Here is a 19,554-nt window from a genome sequence, read left to right as displayed (position 1 = left end):
GATTTTGACCCACCTAGAAGGAACAGCCATATGGTTCCAGCTCAGAACAGTCCACTGTTTGGAGGAAAAATTGTATGTCGTGGCATTCAAATGCATCTGCTCCCCTCGCCCTTCTTAGTAGGTACATGTCATGGATTTGGAAGGTGATGTTAAGCGAGGCATGAAGTTTTGCTACAACATACCTTGTATATGGTACACTGGCTATATAAAATGACAAATCATGCTTTTTGTTTAAAATCTTTAAGCTTTATAACAGTCATCCAGCTCAAATGCTTCACTATGCGTTATTTGAAGACTTGATAAATTGTGACAAGGATATTGTGGAGCCCTGAATTTTAACAGGCTGTTATTGGAGATCAAATTATTTCAAGGGATTAAAGACCCAAGAATAAAGTAAGAAAATCAAATGATTTAGTATCAAATATTAGCAGCTCTTAAAAGCTTACAGCTTTAAACATTTTCAGTAACATCTAGTGCTACATTCTATAACACAGCCAAGCTCCATTGTTATTTTGTATAATGGATATGCAGGGAGAGTTGAAGGAGAGTTTAGCTACTGATCAGTTAGCTGGATTTTGGAACTGACAGTACAGAATTAAATTTTTAAGCGGGGGGGGGGGGGTTGGTAAACAGAAAATGATTTAAATCAATTCTTTGTAAATAAAACCCTTTTTCTCCTTCAATAAAGACCTCTTTACTATTTGGTGGATTTCACACTCTGGAATGTTCCCGGAGTCCAAAGTTTCTCATATGTATATGTCCAATTACTTTTAAACACTAGTACAGTTCCAACATATGTTCCTATATACCAGAGGAGCAAATTCCTGTAATTATCTTAGTTTCTAATAAGCAAATGGAGCTGTAATTGAAGCCTGTAGAAAAAGAAATCTGAAAAGTCAGATGTGATTGGGAAAGTAATAAAATACCTGATGCCAAAGGGAAACTGCTCTGCGCTGTCCCTGCTGAGGTGAAGGCTGCAAACCCTCCAAATTGTTCCGATGTCCCACCTACAAGGCAAAAGAAGAATATCGTTTTAAGATTGATTAATCAAAGTCACAAAGCAAAAGGAAAGATTTAGTACTGTGGTGAATTATATGGTGGTCATTTGTTGTGTGTCTTTCTCACTCAGGACCCAATCTAATTTTGGAAGTAAGCAATTGCTATTTGAGCAAGCAAGTATACATAACTTGTTTGCCACAGTACATGGAGAATGACATTTAGTCACTTAAAGCAAGAGGATTTTCATTTCAAAAAAAAAGACTGAGTTGCGCTCTTTCCATGCTCTCAAAGCACTCAATTTACCAGCCAGAAGTGCAGTTCCACACAGATGTCGAAGCACTCCTTCACATGATGCCTGGAGTATCACATCCTAACCAGTCTTTTGTATGGGTTTTGGCCATTGTGAATTGCAGCTTGCAGACTAGTAACACAACATAGGCCTCAAATAATTCTTCAGTAATCGTCTGTTTAAAGTAACAGAGTAATTAAAAAAAAACAAATTAATCTACATATGCATCTAGAATAGCAATGATCTTAAGAGAATCACTCAGGGGTCTTACAGTGTTGCTGTACAGTCAGAGGTCTACAGCATGAAAACAAGCCCTTCAACCCAACTTGCTCATGTCACCCAGTTTTCACAATTTAGACTAGTCCTATTGGCTGCGTTTGGTCCATATCCGTCCATAGCTATCCCATCCACGTACCTGTCTAAATGTTTCTTAAATGATGAAACTGTACTCTCCTCCACCAGTACCTCTGGCAGCCTGTTCCTGACATTCACTGCATTCTGAAACAATTGCCCCACTGGACCCTAGTATGTGGGAATGTAAATGTATTCCTACTTTTCTGATCATGTTCAGATATTACTTACATATGATTCATTGATATATTCAGAAAATAAACTCAGCCCCTTTGCTAGGAAAAAAAAACTCGTACGTCTATTAACTAACTAAACTCTGCTCTCCCACTAACAGTGGCACTAATCAACCAAACTAATTTTCTAATCAGCTGTTCAGATATTATTACACGCCTCTGGGGCAGGTGGCACTTGAACTGAGGCCTGCAGGTCCAGGGGTACTGACACTACCACTGGGCCACAAGAGGGCCCTCTTAAACAATCAAGACTCTTAATACCAAATTGTTTTGTTTTTACAAGGCTCGCTTATTTACCTGTCTGACTATAATAAGTGGTTTAAGATGCTTCTATTTTAAATAATTTGGACTGCTGCGGGGCTCAGGGAATAGGTCTCCTTGTGCTAGCACATTTTTGGTGCATTTTCACCAAACTTCATTACATGCAGTATTGTTAGCCAAGATTCTGATGGTAATAAAAAACTTGCACATTGGATCATTGTGGGTTTAAAAGACTTACTCCAGAGACATGAGCACAAAACCCTAGGCTGAAGATGAGAACGTGGCTGCTCATGTGGTTGTAAAGGATCCCAAATAATTTAGAAGAACAGCAAGGACTCCCATCACTACTCCACCCCCACCCTTCAATCTTTTGCAATCTCTCAAAAAGCACCACAAAAGCAAAGTTTTGATTAGTATGTGGGGGCTCATTGTGCTCAAATTGGTTACGTTTTCTACATTATGAACGGCGACTGCAATTCAAAATTAAAAGTGCATAAGTGTTTGGGAACATCCTGGGATGAAGAAACTGCCAAAAGTTTTTTCTTTTAAGTAAAATACCTGTTATAAAACTGGTGTAGAATTTCAAAGTAAGCATTACATTTTTGATTTGGACAAAACGAAGAATGGAGGGGAGGGAAAATTAGGCCTAACAGTCAGAATTCATAAAACAATTCTTGTAAAGTGGACTAACTCGTGTATGCTTGAAAACAATGTTTAAATTTAAATTCCCCCAAATCTGACTATTCATTTTTGCAACTGAAGTATTTTTCTAAATTTATGATTAGCTCCAAAAGGCTATTATTTCTTTGTACAAAGCACAAGATATAGACAGCCAATAATTTAATCGCTAGCACAGCTGTAGGTCAGCTTCGAGGAATTAATCCGTGTGTGTTAGGGACACGGAATCAATTTTGTCCATGTGCAGTAAAAGCAGGTTTAACATCAGTAAAACTGAAACTACAATTCCTTTGTAAGCAAATCTCTCAAATGACTTTTGAAAATACTTGAATAGCTGTCAAGTGCTTTGGCATAGCAAGAGTCTGTACAATAGAAATCCCTTCATTTGTACAACACTGCAGTACTGACAGCTAGTATGACTCAACGTCACTAATACAATATCATAAAAAGGTGGCTTGTGTGACATTTCATATTATATGGATGACATTACTGAGCTGACTGAAGAGATATATCTTAAACTACATTACTTTCTTCAAAATTCTAGTTGCCTCTCCTTAAAACGGGCCTTTACTTGGTCTGGTTCAACTCACTTAAGTATTCTCCGTGCATAAACCAAGAACCAACCACAATCATCCTACACTCAGGAGAGTCACCACAAACAAATCTGTCAGAAGCCATCACTGGATACCAACAAGGAGTCGGAACTGCAGTTAATTTTCCCATTCTAGTAAAGACAGTTTGAGGGTAATTGCAACATGAGTTTTTGCCTCAACTAAAACCAGATTATTCTATGGCCGTAAGTTAAACCGGATATCATTGAGCCTGCATGACATATAGATTTGATGTCATGCTTGATTTCTGATCACTGGTTTGTTAATATAACCACTGAGATATGGGAATACCGTTAAATACATTGTCAAAGTCCACAATGTCAATTGAACTTGGAAGAGTGTTGTGTCCTGCTTGCTCAACAGTAATTTCTTGAAGTTAACATCTTTTAACCAAAGCACTTCATATTGACATGATAGAAAATTTGAAAATGCATATTATTTGTCAGGGTCGTTTGAAATTCAGCATTCTTGCATTTATCTTGATGAGTGCAAGATAAAGCACTTTGTTAATATGTGTCTTTACAGCAAGCATTAAATCATGTCTACTGCAATTATCTGACAGGTCACTTAAAACCAGTGAAAGAGAGAAACCGTTTCAGTAGTCAAGATTTAGATTCAGCTCATACAATAATACCTACTTGTACAGATTGTGATGCATCATCTTTGCCTGCAGTGTTTATGAACCACTCAGGTGGGAAAGAAACATCTGTACCTTCATTGAGTGCACAGGGGGACAATGTCCAACATCTGGTACTATTTCCAAAAAAACCATCAGATAGCTGCAAGACACCTTATCCATCTGCCGCACTGAACGCACTGATTATTCAAATGCAGTATGGCTCCTTTGTATGAATGGCTCAGGAGCAATGATATGTAAAATCAGAATGCCTTTTAAACTGTGTGTATGGTATAATGAGTATTAGTTTAAAGAACTCTTGCATGCTTCCTTACACAATTTGGTCATCTTGCTACAAGTAAAATGCTTTATATGATGCCTTGTCAACTCGTTATTCATGAACATAGTCTGTTGTGCTGACATGTGAAAGAGATGCCAGGGATTTAATCTGACTGAAATTCTGCTGTTCCATTTACAGCTTTATAAAGGCCAAAGCACTGCCACAAAATTGCTTAGACCAGCACATTACTAGCAGTGTAATTGATTCCAAGATGAATCATGACAAAACATTTTTTACCATGATACAATTATCTTTTGTGATACTCAAAGCATTAAAATTGTTTGCACAGGTGACAAACCTGTAACATCCTCAACTTCAAATTGAATAATTCAGATCAAAATAATATGGATGTAACTGAATAAATTTCAAACTCTGTGGTGGGGTGGTTTTCAAAAGATCGAAAGTTCATCGCTCATTCCCTCATTCCCAAATGCTCTTTCCCTGAAATCCCAGTGCTAACCCAATATTTATTTAGCGGAGGCAACAAGGTGTAGAGCTGGATGAACACAGCAGGCCAAGCAGCATCAGAACAGGAGGAAGGCTGACGTTTCGGGCCTAGACCCTTCTTCAGAATTAGGTCTGAAACGTCAGCCTTCCGGATCCACTGATGCTGCTTGGCCTGCTGTGTTTATCCAGCTCTACACCTTGTTATCTCAGATTCTCCAGCATCAACAATTCCTACTAACTCATTCAGCAGACCTTTACTTCATGTGGCGTTTTGAAAAGTGATTCTAAATCTGGCAAATTCTGCCATAATGTTGACTCCAAAAGCTGATGGGTGTCAACAGTAGGGAAATGGAGGAGGAGTGGCAATGTAAATGGACTAGTAAACCAGGTAAACGCTGGGAACTTGGGTATTAATTTCATCAAGGCAGATGATGAAAAATGAATTCAATTAATTAAAATCAGAGATAATGGGAGCTGCAGATGCTGGAGAATCCAAGATAATAAAATGTGAGGCTGGATGAACACAGCAGGCCAAGCAGCATCTCAGGAGCACGAAAGCTGATGTTTCGGGCCGAGATCCTTCATCAGAGGGGGGGGGATGGGGTGAGGGTTCTGGAATAAATAGGGAGGGGGGGGGGGGCAGACCGAAGACAGAGAGAAAAGAAGATAGGTGGAGAGAGTATAGGTGGGGAGGTAGGGAGGGGATAGGTCAGTCCAGGGAAGACGGACAGGTCAAGGAGGTGGGATGAGGTTAGTAGGTAGACGGGGGTGCGGCTTGGGGTGGGAGGAAGGGATGGGTGAGAGGAAGAACAGGTTAGGGAGGCAGAGACAGGTTGGACTGGTTTTGGGTTGCAGTGGGTGGAGGGGAAGAGCTGGGCTGGTTTAGGGATGCGGTGGGGAAAGGGGAGATTTTGAAACTGGTGAAGTCCACATTGATACCATTAGGCTGCAGGGTTCCCAGGCAGAATATGAGTTGCTGTTCCTGCAACCTTCGGGTGGCATCATTGTGGCACTGCAGGAGACCCATGACGGACATGTCATCTAAAGAATGGGAGGGGGAGTGGAAATGGTTTGCGATTGGGAGGTGCAGTTGTTTGTTGCGAACTGAGCGGAGGTGTTCTGCAAAGCGGTCCCCAAGCCTCCGCTTGGTTTCCCCAATGTAGAGGTAGCCACACCGGGTACAGTGGATGCAGTATACCACATTGGCAGATGAACCTCTGCTTAATGTGGAATGTCATCTTGGGGCCTGGGATAGGGGTGAGGGAGGTGGTGTGGGGGCAAGTGCAGCATTTCCTGCGGTTGCAGGGGAAGGTGCCGGGTGTGGTGGGGTTGGAGGGCAGTGTGGAGCGAACAAGGGAGTCACAGAGAGAGTGGTCTCTCCGGAAAGCAGACAGGGGTGGGGATGGAAAAATGTCTTGGGTGGTGGGGTCGGATTGTAGATGGCGGAAGTGTCGGAGGATGATGCGTTGTATCCGGAGGTTGGTGGGGTGGTGTGTGAGAACGAGGGGGATCCTCCTTGGGCGGTTGTGGCGGGGGCGGGGTGTGAGGGACATGTTGCGGGAAATACGGGAGACGCAGTCGAGGACGTTCTCGATCACTGTGGGGGGGGGAAGTTGCGGTCCTTGAAGAACTTGGACATCTGGGATGTGCGGGAGTGGAATGTCTTATCGTGGGAGCAGATGTGGCGGAGGCGGAGGAATTGGGAACAGGGGATGGAATTTTTGCAGGAGGGTGGGTGGGAGGAGGTGTATTCTAGGTAGCTGTGGGAGTCGGTGGTCTTGACATGGACATCAGTTACATGCCCAACCTCACCATCAAACCCGCAGACAAGGGTGGCGCAGTGGTAGTATGGCGTACTGACCTCTACATCGCCGAGGCCAGACGCCAACTCTCCGACACCACCTCCTACCGCCCCCTCGATCATGACCCCACACCCGAGCACCAAACCATCATCTCCAACACCATTCTTGACCTCATCTCCTCAGGGGACCTCCCACCCACAGCCTCCAACCTCATTGTTCCCTAACCCCGCACGGCCCCTTTCTATCTCCTTCCCAAAATCCACAAACCTGCCTGCCCTGGTCGACCCATCGTCTCAGCCTGCTCCTGCCCCACCGAACTCATCGCCACCTATCTGGACTCCATTTTCTCCCCTTTGGTCCAGGAACTCCCTACCTACGTCCGTGACACCACCCACGCCCTCCACCTCCTCCAGGACTTCCAATTCCCTGGCCCCCAACACCTCATCTTCACCATGGACGTCCAGTCCCTATGCACCTGCATTCCACATGCAGATGGCCTCAAGGCCCTCCGCTTCTTCCTGTCCCGCAGGCCCGACCAGTCCCCCTCCACCGACACACTCATCCGTCTAGCAGAACTCGTCCTCACCCTCAACAACTTCTCTTTTGACTCCTCCCACTTCCTACAGACTAAGGGGGTGGCCATGGGCCCCAGCTATGCCTGCCTCTTTGTAGGTTACGTGGAACAGTCCCTCTTCCGCACCTACACAGGCCCCAAACCCCACCTCTTCCTCTGGTACATTGATGACTGTATCGGCGCTGCCTCTTGCTCCCCAGAGGAGCTCGAACAGTTCATCCACTTCACCAAGACCTTCCACCCCAACCTTCAGTTCACCTGGGCCATCTCCAGCACATCCCTCACCTTCCTGGACCTCGCAGTCTCCATCTCAGGCAACCAGCTTGTAACTGATGTCCATTTCAAGCCCACCAACTCCCACAGCTACCTAGAATACACCTCCTCCCACCCAACCTCCTGCAAAAATTCCATCCCCTATTCCCAATTCCTCCGCCTCCGCCCCCACGATAAGACATTCCACTCCCGCACATCCCAGATGTCCAAGTTCTTCAAGGACCGCAATTTTCCCCCCACAGTGATCGAGAACGCCCTTGACCGCGTCTCCCGTATTTCCCGCAACACATCCCTCACACCCCGCCCCCGCCACAACCGCCCAAAGAGGATCCCCCTCGTTCTCACACACCACCCCACCAACCTCCGGATACAACGCATCATCCTCTGACACTTCCGCCATCTACAATCCGACCCCACCACCCAAGACATTTTTCCATCCCCACCCCTGTCTGCTTTCCGGAGAGACCACTCTCTCTGTGACCCCCTTGTTCGCTCCACACTGCCCTCCAACCCCACCACACCTGGCACCTTCCCCTGCAACCGCAGGAAATGCTACACTTGCCCCCACACCTCCTCCCTCACCCCTATCCCAGGCCCCAAGATGACATTCCACATTAAGCAGAGGTTCATCTGCCAATGTGGTATACTGCATCCACTGTACCTGGTGTGGCTTCTTCTACATTGGGGAAACCAAGCGGAGGCTTGAGGGCCTCCGCTCAGTTCGCAACAAACAACTGCACCTCCCAGTTGCAAACCATTTCCACTCCCCCTCCCATTCTTTAGATGACATGTCCATCATGGGCCTCCTGCACTGCCACAATGATGCCACCCGAAGGTTGCAGGAACAGCAACTCATTCTGCCTGGGAACCCTGCAGCCTAATGGTATCAATGTGGACTTCACCAGTTTTAAAATCTCCCCTTTCCCCACCGCATCCCTAAATTAGCCCAGTTCGTCCCCTTCCCCCACTGCACCACACAACCAGCCCAGCTCTTCCCCTCCACCCACTGCATCCCAAAACCAGTCCAACCTGTCTCTGCCTCCCTAACCTGTTCTTCCTCTCACCCATCCCTTCCTCCCACCCCCATCTACCTACTAACCTCATCCCACCTCCTTGACCTGTCTGTCTTCCCTGGACTGACCTATCCCCTCCCTACCTTCCCACCTATACTCTCTCCACTTATCTTCTTTTCTCTCCATCTTTGGTCCGCCTCCCCCTCTCTCCCTATTTATTCCAGAGCCCTCACCCCATCCCCCTCTCTGATGAAGGGTCTCGGCCCAAAACGTCAGCTTTTGTGCTCCTGGGGTGCTGCTTGGCCTGCTGTGTTCATCCAGCCTCACATTTTATTATCTTCACTTAATTAAAAGCTAGTTTAATGGTGACAATGAAACCATTGCTGTTTGTTGTAAATAAATGCATGTGGTTCACGAAGGAACGACATCTGCTGTCCTTACCTGGTCTGGCCTACATGAGATGCCAGATCCAAAGCACTATTTGACTCCGTCTGCCCCCTGAAATTGCCTAGTTGCATAAAGCCACCAAAATTCACAAGGAATGAAACCAGGCAGATCAGGTAGTATCAACCCACACAGCAAAAACCAAATAGCAGCAAATCCAGTCCTATTGACTCTGCAAAATCCCACTTAATAAGATTTGGGAATTTGTGCCACAATTAAGAGAAGTAAATGAGAGAGGGCTAAGGAGCGTCTTAACGGTCATACTTACAACATACAGGCAATGTCCTGGAAACAATCACCACTGTCCCTGGGTACATCCTGTCCTCTTCACTAGAGGTGACAGCACAGCTGTATACAGTCAGGAGGGAGTTGCCCTGGCAGTCCTCAACATTGACTCCAGACACCATGAAGTCTCATGGCTTCAGGTTAAACACTGGAGGAAGAAGCGTTACAAATATTCTCTTCCTCAATGATAGAGGAGTCCAGCACATCAGGTTGCAACAATTGTCAGGTGGAAATAATGAATCAATGATCCAACTCTGCTTCTTCCTGCAGTCTGTAGCATCATAGAGGCTAATCTTCAGCCAATTCAATTTACTTCACATTACCAAGAAATAACTAAGGCACTGGATGCTGCAAAGGCCATGGTTCCTGACAGCATTCTAGCAATAGTACTTAACTCCAGAACCAGATATGCCCCCAGCCATACTAATGCAGTACAGCTGCAACATTGGACTTCTACCAGATGACATGCAAATTTTGCCCAGTTATGCTCTATCCACAATAAATAGGTCAAAGCCAACTCAGCCAACTTCTTCTCCAATTTACTTTCAAATATTGGCAAAGTAATTACTTAAAAATCGTTAACAATGTTATCCAGTGGTACTGGCAAAGGAATAACCTACTGAATGAAGCTCAGTTTGAGTTTCACTAAGACAATAACTCTTGAGCTCATGCAACCTTGGTGTAGACATGGATGAAAGATCTGCATGAGGGCAGTTAATGTTTGCCCTTGACATCAAAGGCAGCATTTCAGAATGTGGCATCAAGGTACCCTAGCAAAACCGGAGTGAATGCGAATCACAGGAAAAATTGTTGGTTGAAGTCATACTTGGCCTACAGGAAGATGGTTATGGTTGGAGGGCAATCAGCTGAGTGCCTGGACACCACTGCAGGAGTTTCTCATGGTAATGTCTTGGTAAAAACATATTCACCTGCTTCAAATGATCATCTATTCATTATATAGCCACAACACTGAAACAGGAGGAGGCCCTTCAACCAATTGAGGCTGCTCCACTATTCAATGCACTCATGACTTATCTTCAATGCCTCTTACCCACTCCCCATTTCTCTTTACATCACTGATATGTAGAAAGTTGCCAAACTCCAAGAATATGTCTACAATCTAGCTTCTACGGCCATCTGGGGTAGAAAAATTCCATAGTTTCACAACACTCCGAAGTGGAAAGGTTCACTGATGATAGCACCATTCAACAACACTCAGATACTAGAGGTGCCTATGTGCAGATGCAATCTGGCTTGGGACACCACATTGTGAAACAATGACCAAGGTCAAAATCTAATCATTGTCTCTTGACATTCAATGGCACTACGACTACATCCTCACTGTCAACATTCTGGAGGTTAATATCGATCAGGATCAGAACTGGACAAGCCATACAAGTATCTTGGACACAAGAGTTAACTGAAGGATAGGAATTTGCTGGCAACTAACTTATTCCCAGTTTCCCCAAAGCCTGTCCACCATCTAAAAGGCACAAGTCAGGAGTGTAATGGTATACTCTCGTGTTTCCCTGCAAAAGTGATGTGCCAACAACACTGAAGATGCTTGGCACCAGTCCGAAAAATGCAGCATGCTTGATTGGCACCCCATCTACCACCTTCAACATTTACTTCTCCATTAAGACACAATGGCAGCAGTGTACACCATCTACAAGATGCACTGCAGCAACTCAGAGGCTCCTGCCAGCTTCTAAACCCATGACCTCTCCCACCTCAAAGAATAAGGATGAGAGATACGTGGGAATGCCACCACCTGAAATTTCCCCACCACACCACAAACCATCCTGACAGAACTGTATTGCCATTCCTTCACTGTCACTGGCTAAAATCTATTCAAATTTATTAATTTTTAATAAATTAAAATATCAAAATCAAAACTACAACTCTTCCTTTGTGGATATCCCTGCACTCCAAGGACTACACTAGTTCAAGGTGACAACACTCCACTTTCTCCAGAGCAGTCAAGGATGAGCAATAAATACAGGCCGAGCCAGTGACACCCACACCCGATGCATAAATATTTTAAAAAATTGCTGAGAAATTTTGGGAATCACAACAGAAAAGTGACGAGATATGAAGTAAATTTTAAAAAGTTTCAAATTTCAAACCAATTGACAAATTACTATTTAAATATTTTCAGTTTCAATTAGTCATGAGAAGAAGTTATACAGGGTCAGAAATGTCGACAAGACAGGATTTTTTAATAAAATGAAACCTGCAGGAAACCTGAAGGAAGGTCAGAACATTGTTTAACAGAAGAAATAATCAACAAAATAACGGTTCTAAAAGCAGAGGCAGAACATAGATACTAGGGACAGTTTCAGTTCATTATCTGGTTTGTATCAAATTAAGATACCTGATCTTCTCACACAATTAGATATCGCAAGTTTACAAGGTCCATATGCTGGTTAAAGGATGGAAATATAAGAAATAGGATTAGGTCATTCAGCACCTTGAGCCTACTCCATCATTTGACAGATCATTTTGGCTGATGTTCTACTTCAGCATTTTCCCCACGCTACCTTCATGTCCCTTAATAGAACATAGAACAATACAGCGCAGTACAGGCCCTTCGGCCCTCAATGTTGCGCCAACCTTTGAACTAATCTAAACCCATCCACATACACAATCCCATCGTCATCCATATACTTATCCAAGGACTGTTTAAATGCCCCTAACGTGGCTGAGTTAACTATATTGGCAGGCAGGGCATTCCACGCCCTTACCACTGAGTAAATAACCTGCCTCCGACATCTGTCTTAAATCTATCACCGCTCAATTTGTAGCTATGCCCCCTCGTACAAGCTGAAGTCATCATCCTCGAAAAAAGACTCTCACTGTCCACCCTATCTAATCCGCTAATCATCTTGTATGTCTCTAATAAGTCCCCTCTTAGCCTTCTTCTCTCCAATGAGAACAGACCCAAGTCCCTTAGCCTTTCTTCATATTGCCTTTGTATTTTTCATTTCCAGGGATGGAAAGCAGGAGAAGCAAGCAAGAACAAATAAATTGATAAATAGGTGGGCATTTTGAAAAACAATATAGGTGTCTCGTAAGTGCGTCGCCCAATTGGTAATTTCAACAAGAATCATGAAAATAGATGTAAATAACCCACTCGGTGCAGATTTTTTTTTTAAGAAAGAGCCTGTCTAATTGTTTTCTCCTCTGGCTGGCTACCAGTTTTTTCAGGCAATAAATGTTACTGAGGCAGGAGCTTTTATACTGGAACTGGAAGCATGTAGCAGGTGCTGTGTCCTGAATAATACAATGATTGGAAACTGGCATCTGCCCCAATTGCTTTTGGAAAAGGAACAGACAGAGTCAGCTGCTTCATGAGAATGACTCCATTAATTTAATTGAACAGCACTGCTGTTCAGGAAGTGAGCTCTGGTGCATTACCAAAAAAACATCAGAGTCAACATTACCTGTGGAAGCACTCTGACTGGATTCAAATCCTGTGTCAAAGAGGAGGTCGACTAGGTCATTCTTTGAATCGTTCTTAACAGCGCTTGGTGCTGAAACCTAGATACAAAAAGACAGACACTATAATGAAAAAGCACTGCACCAGTCTGGTTGTATGATCTGATTTGGTTCTTGTTACCGAATTACGAGTACAGGGATCTCAATTATATCGCACTTGTTCGATATTTTGACTTGGTGCATTATTTGTGTCACTGAATAATAAAAATGTTTTCTGCAAGAATAGTTTTGTTTCAATTTAAAATTTCAACAGTCTTTCCCAGATTTGGAAACATGTTACAAATTGCTAGTTTGAGCTGTTGTCAGCACTACGGTTTCATCAGGTGATTAATCCCGATTCAGAACATTAGCACCTGTTGAAATCAGCAACTCAGGGAGATCTGCAAATTACTGGGGAATAAGGGTCTAGAAAATGTGAGACAATGCAACACACAAAGTGAAAAATATTGGACAGCTCTGCATTTAGCTACCATATCCAACTGATGTGTTCTTTCCCCAGAGAAGAATGTGAGGCTAAATGTTGCAGCTGGGACTTCAAGTTAGAGTAGTTTTCAACTCCCAATTTCTTTTAAGTTTGCAATTTTATTGGTGAAGTTGCTCTGTGGATTGAAAATAGTTAACTTCCTTACGTTTACAGATATTCTTCCTGAGTCTAAGATCACAACTGGTAGATAAGGTACAACAAGTTCTTTAGCAAAACTGCGCAACCAGGTTCAGTGATTAATTTGATGGCACTTTATCAACTTCACTTACAAATGTTAAACTTAAACAGAAATAAGACATTCTGACAACATGACAAAGCTCTGCATAACACCAAGTCATTTGGTAAGCAGCAATAGAACAAGCCCCTGTGAAATTCTATGCATTGATGCAATTTACCAACCAAGTTTTAGTATGTGACATACCAATAATTAGATACTGAAATTGCTGGTTTCTGAGCAACAGCAAATGTTACCACTCACTTCAATTCAATTCAAAAGTAAACAGTGTATCAACGCTTAACGTACTCTACATTATGAGAAGACTTGCTACAGGGAATTAAGTAAAACGAAGTTTACTTACATTTACATTACACTGTAAACAATTGAATATTTACAGAGTTTAGTGAAACTGTATTTATCAACCCTTCTGAACTTTATTAGTTAAGGAAAGGATCTGAATTTTGCATGTATTGTTCTTTTGCACAAAGACACGTCACTCAGACTTGGTAATGAATTGACATGATAAAAGGAACTATTTCCATTTAGTAGGGAAAAGTCCTTCAAATAATTCAGAAAAATCAAGGAAATTTAATGGCACTCATCATGCTAATCATATTCTCAATGCGAGCTAACCAATAATTTGAGACTGAAGCTAAAATTTGTGCTGAGGCAACTGCAACATCCAGCAGGTAGCAGCAGAGACCACACATTCATCTGATAATAGACTGCAAATAGAATGCCCACAAAGAATCAAGGCACCATAATTAACACCGCCAAGCATAAACTGAATTTCTCATTCTGCTGTATGCAGCAGCCAGTCATTCCAACACATCATATTTTAAAGCAATTATTTCATAATATTAGCAATGGTACACACCGTCTTGCAATTATTGTCCTACTTTAACAAAAGTAGTCCAGAAGAAATTATGCACTCCCCAAAAAAATTACATTTGACCTTGAACTGTGAATAATGCAGCAAACATGACTGCAGAAATCTGCCTATATTCATTTACTTATGACTATAGTACTGATCTTAAGCTATATCTTTGAAAAAAGTTTGTCAATGAAAACAAAAAAAGTGCCTTTTAATCATCAGAGTAAGACAGGCTATATTAAATTAAGTTGCCAGAGGTGGTGAACTGCTTTAATATTAGGGGAGGAAGACCTAGAACTATCTGGCCCCAAAAGTGTAATTGTGAAATAAAAGCTGTGAAATCTGATATTCATATAGTCTGCAGGTTTACAAAGCACAGTTCTCTATAGCAGACATGCTGAAGAGAACAACAGAAGAGCTGTTATTTCTGTTTTGTAATTTACTTTTCATATGACATTCCCAATGCTAAACCATTGCTCATCATTAGCAATTTTGCAGCTAGAATTATACGAATGAAAATACTCTCAAACAGTTTACAAGGGCAAAATCTGTAATTACATTGCTGTTCCTCTAAATTGGGTTAAGCAGGCACATGAAGAAAATGTCATATAGCTGCTATTACACATCACAATTGTGGCGCCAACTCTTAAGAGCATCATTTGCTGGAACAAACAAGAGCAGAAACACCAAAGCAAATAAAAACACACTGCATTAACAAAATGTAGCATAGCACAGAAAAAAATTACTGATTGTAGCGATATTGCTTTGATGTAATGATTAAAAGATTGATAAAAACATACAGAAAGCAATACGGTTAGACTGGTTTCCTCTGTGATATTTACCCGGGTCAATCATACGTCAGGCAATGAGCAGATATAAATTTAGCACTTAAGGGGAATTACTGTGGCTTACTCCTTTTGATTATACCTGAATCTTAACATATTTCATTAATAACAAAAAAATCTCAACATTCTCTTCAATTAAAGCTGCTTTTATTTTTAAAAGTCAATGACAAATTTCTCAGGAAGTTTTGTCAAATGTGGTTGCTTTGTGGTTATAACACTGGATGAGAAATTCAGAGACAGAGCTGAAATTCCATTACGGTATGTTAGGGAAAAAGAATTCAGTGGTTCTGGTAACCCGAGGACGGTATGAGAAAACTAATGACCAAAACTGTTAGACTGTCATAACAACTCTAATTCCTTTCATTAGCATATTCTTTCACAGGATGTGGCATCACCAGTCAGACCAGTGTTTATCACCCATCTCTGCTTGCCCTGGAGAAGGTGGTGGAGAACCACCTCCTTGAATTGTTGTAGTCCATGTGGTGTAGGCATACCCACAGTGCTATTAGGAAGACAGTCTCAGGATTTTAGCCTACCATCCAGATGTGGTGATTATAGCTCCAAATCTGAAAGGTATATGGCTTGGGCAAGGACTTGCAAGTTCCATGCATCTGCTATCCTTATCCTTCTAGCTAGTAAAGGTAATAGGTTTGGAAGATGTTATTGAAGGAGCCTTGGTGAGTTGCTGCAGTTCATCTTGAGGATGCCACTGTGCAATAGTGATGGAGGGAATGAATGTAAAAGGTTGTGGATGAGGTACCAAATAAACCGCACTGCTTTGCCTGAAACCGCATTCATCCAGGTGGGGTGTATTCCAGCAAACTCTTGACTTGTGCCGTGATAAATGATGAACAGACTTTGAGGAGTTTATAGCCAGTATACAGTTTACAACTATGTTGGTCTTGTTCAGTTTCTAACTAATGTCTTAATGGTCACAGGGAAACTAGATAATAGATGCAGCACCGATAACATCATCTGCATCTGGGAATAAGCATACAAAGTTAACATGCTTCTGTAGATGTTTACATTGGGCTAAAAAAAAAATGCACATCCTCCCTCTGTTGTTTTACTCTGCACATTGAGGAACCTCAGGTAGATGACAGATGTGAGGCATTGACAAAGGATCAAGGATATCAAGAACTAGGTGAGAAGTTAAATTTTTCCCTCATGTTTCCTTTACCACTGACATTCACAGCATCAGAACAGCAAGTTAGGGCAGCACTTGGGCAAGGAACGCTCCTTGCCACTCTGATAGTTCACACAGTAAGTCCACAGAAAGGGAGCAGGAAAAACATTATCACCTTTCAAAGGAAAACAAAAATAATTTGAAAGTTTGATTTTAATCTTCGGAAATATGTGAACCTTTCAAAGAATATTAATAAAGAATAAAAGTGGTGTTCAATTTGTTTATGGGATGTGGGTGCTGCTGGTTAGGCCAGCATTCATTGTTCACCCCTAATTGCTCTGAATAAGGGTATTGAACTACTTTCTTGAGCCACTGCAGTCCTAGGGTGTAGAGATATCATAGTGTTTTAGGTAAAAGAGTCCCAGGATTTTGACCCCACAAGTAAAGAAATAGCGATATAGTTTAAAGTCAAGATGCTGAGGCTTAGACAGGAACTTGTAGGTGTGGGCGCGCTACAAGACAATGGCATTACCTCTTTATGTACAGCAAGCAAGGAAAACCAGAGTCTGAGCTGGATTAGTTAGATTTTAACCAGAGAAGACAAAAGTGAAAATTAATTTTATCATCCCAGATTAGTTAACAGCTGAGGACCAGAAAGCTAACCCTGCCATTTCAAACTGCCCATCCGATTACACTTACTGAAAAGTGCAAGGCGGTCGCGGAGGAGTGAGAGGTGATCGAGATTTTGGTTAAGAACCATGGCTAAATGGCTTTTAGTACTATATGGGCTTCGGCATAGGAACTGAACAATTTGGACCAGTACCCCATCTTTACCTGGTAACTTCAGAAGTTTGGGGGAGGAAAGAGAAATTGGAAGGCAAATTTTAATTGCTCAAATCCCTTTTAAAAGCAGATGTAGTCTATTTAGATTGACTTTTTTTAAATGCCTGAAAAATAAACTAATGACTGATTTGCAAACAAAATTACACATTTATTATCTTTCAATACAAGCCCAACTTTCAAAAATGGATATGGAGTCAAAACAAAAACATTGACAAGACTGAAGAAACAGTGGATAAGTGGGATTCATTAAGCAGTTTAAAAAAAAAATCAAAAATGACTGCAGAAGGATTATTAGGCCCGAATATTAACTCTGCTTTCTCTTCATACATGGCAATGCACCTGCATTGGTTTTCCAGCAATTTGTTTTTGATTCACTGAGCACCGTTTAAAAGAACTGTCATAATGGGAATAATTGCTTCCTCCGGTGCATTAAAATCCAATAAGTGCTTAAAAGCAGAATAAGTAAACTAACAAAGTTAATGCAGAAATACATGTGCTTAGCAAAATACATCTCTACAATGTGTGTTAAGTAGGTTCCCACCTTTGCAGCAGAGTTTAATTCCGGACTTGTATTGTCTCCTGTGTAATGGGCTGCAGCACCAAGATCAACTGTTTTGGAAGGAATGCCAGAACGTTTATGCCGGGTGGTGGTGGTGGTCTCTGAAGCTTGTGTAATGTGGATTGATTTAGTGGTCACCGTCTCCTCTTCATCTTTGTACTCAGACTTTCCAACCTTGCCATTGTTCCTGGGCCTTCTCTCCTCCTCACTGTCGCTGAGATTTAGAACAGTGATAAAAGCATATTAGATTGAAAAAAAACTTAGTTAGTGATATCTGGCAACAGGTAGGGTTAATTAAGACTGAAACAAAATGAAGCTTAAACCTCAGGCAGTGTCAAATATAGGGTGGATTTTGCTGTGAAAATATAAACAGTGAAACTTTGCTTGCCACTGCTTGTGCACAAATTGAACAATTTATAGAAATCATACACAGTTAAACATGGAAATCCAGAAGCTGCTTCCTAAGATGTTCTGCTCCTCCGAAAGCTGAGAGAAAATGGAATCTCATCATTTGACTCAACATTTAAATGCAATAGAATGTAAAAGTCTGATATATAGTTTGGGCAATTTGGAGGCAACATGGGAACAGAACTGGTAAACTTTTCATTTTTTTCTCCATTTTAGAAGTCTGAAGTTCAGTAGTCCACTGAGAAGGTTAATAAGATAGCAGACTTAGCTGATTGTGGGACAGTTACCAGTCAACCATCTGAAACCCGAATAGGGCCTTATAGGTATTACTTACTATTGAAGCTTGACTATCCGGAGTCATCTTGTTCTCCTCAATTCTATTTAAGAAACAATCTGTTGAAAGTGCTTGATCAGTAGCTGTACACAGTCAGGAAAGAGGGATCACATCCACACTGAGACGCAGCCCAAGTGTATAGTTTGGGAATTTGGAAAGGAGGTGCAGAGGGGTAAGGATGCGTTTTAATTTTTTTTGGCTCATAGTCTGTAAAGTGTATTTTTTTTAAAAAGCAGGATAAATTGAACCACAGGATCAGACGCCCAGCACAAAACCATAACAAAGTTATGCAAGTTCACTGGTTGGTGATAGCTATTATTTTGATGATTATAGATTACTTTCAGATTGCAGGTAAATAGGGGAAATATTTTCAGGCTATAAACTAAAAACTCAGTAAGATATTTAAAAAAAAATCAAATTAAGAGCTAAGTAATTAAAATAGAGAGCCAAAGCCAGGAAATTTGCTAAAATTGCACAATATGGAAGCTGGTGGAGCCTACTGTGGTTCATAGTGACCATATCTGTATCAATTGATGGCTGCTTGAAGAACTCCAGCTCAAAGCTGATGAGCTGGAGTCTGCACTTTGAAAACAGTGACATGTCATGGAGGACAAGAATTACCTGGAGCTGTGTTTCAGGAAGCAGTTACAAGATGGTGGTGTAGTCATCAATGAAGAAGGAATCTTGATCTATAGGGCCAAGGAATGGCAGATGGAGTTTAGTTTGGATAAATGTTGCATTTTACTAAGATAAGCAAGGGCAGGACCTAAACAGTTAATGGTAGTGCCCTGGAGAGTGTTGTGTTGTCGAACAGACAGACCGACATGTTCAAGTACATAGCTTTTTGAAAGTTGCAAAGGTAGACTGGGTGGTTAAGAACGCATTTAGCATACTTGTCTTCATTGTTCAATGAAGTATTGGAGTTGGGAAGTCATGTTGGAGGGTGTACAGAATACTGGTGAGGCTACTTTTGGACTATTGTGTTCTGGTTGCCTTCTGTAAGATGGATATTATTAAAGTGATGAGGGTTCAGAAAAAAAATTAGCAGAATGTTGCCAGACGAGGAGGTCAGTGATAAGTACAGGACGGGACTTTTTTCACTAGAGCATAGGAGGTTGAGAGGTGATTTTATAGATGTTTATAAAATCAA

At 41.9% G+C, this 19,554-nt stretch overlaps 1 protein-coding gene across 3 annotated transcripts in view; it reads right to left on the bottom strand.

Annotated features, from left to right (window-relative positions):
- The window catches only part of clint1a (clathrin interactor 1a), a 162,792-nt gene that overhangs the window by 23,610 nt on the left and 119,628 nt on the right, over positions 1-19,554 (bottom strand). For all 3 annotated transcript variants that reach the window (XM_048543311.2, XM_048543312.2, XM_059650770.1), the window contains exons 7-9: positions 17,645-17,876; positions 12,660-12,756; positions 927-1,007 (exon numbers count right to left, since the gene is read on the bottom strand). In XM_048543311.2, the coding sequence (XP_048399268.1) occupies positions 927-1,007; positions 12,660-12,756; positions 17,645-17,876 (410 nt within the window). The remainder of the gene's footprint in view (positions 1-926; positions 1,008-12,659; positions 12,757-17,644; positions 17,877-19,554) is intronic.

This window comes from Stegostoma tigrinum, chromosome 13 (assembly GCF_030684315.1).
Source record: "Stegostoma tigrinum isolate sSteTig4 chromosome 13, sSteTig4.hap1, whole genome shotgun sequence".
Taxonomy (NCBI): Eukaryota; Metazoa; Chordata; class Chondrichthyes; order Orectolobiformes; family Stegostomatidae; genus Stegostoma; species Stegostoma tigrinum.
Note: the sequence above shows the minus strand (reverse complement) of the source record. Positions and strands in the feature narration are given on the sequence as shown.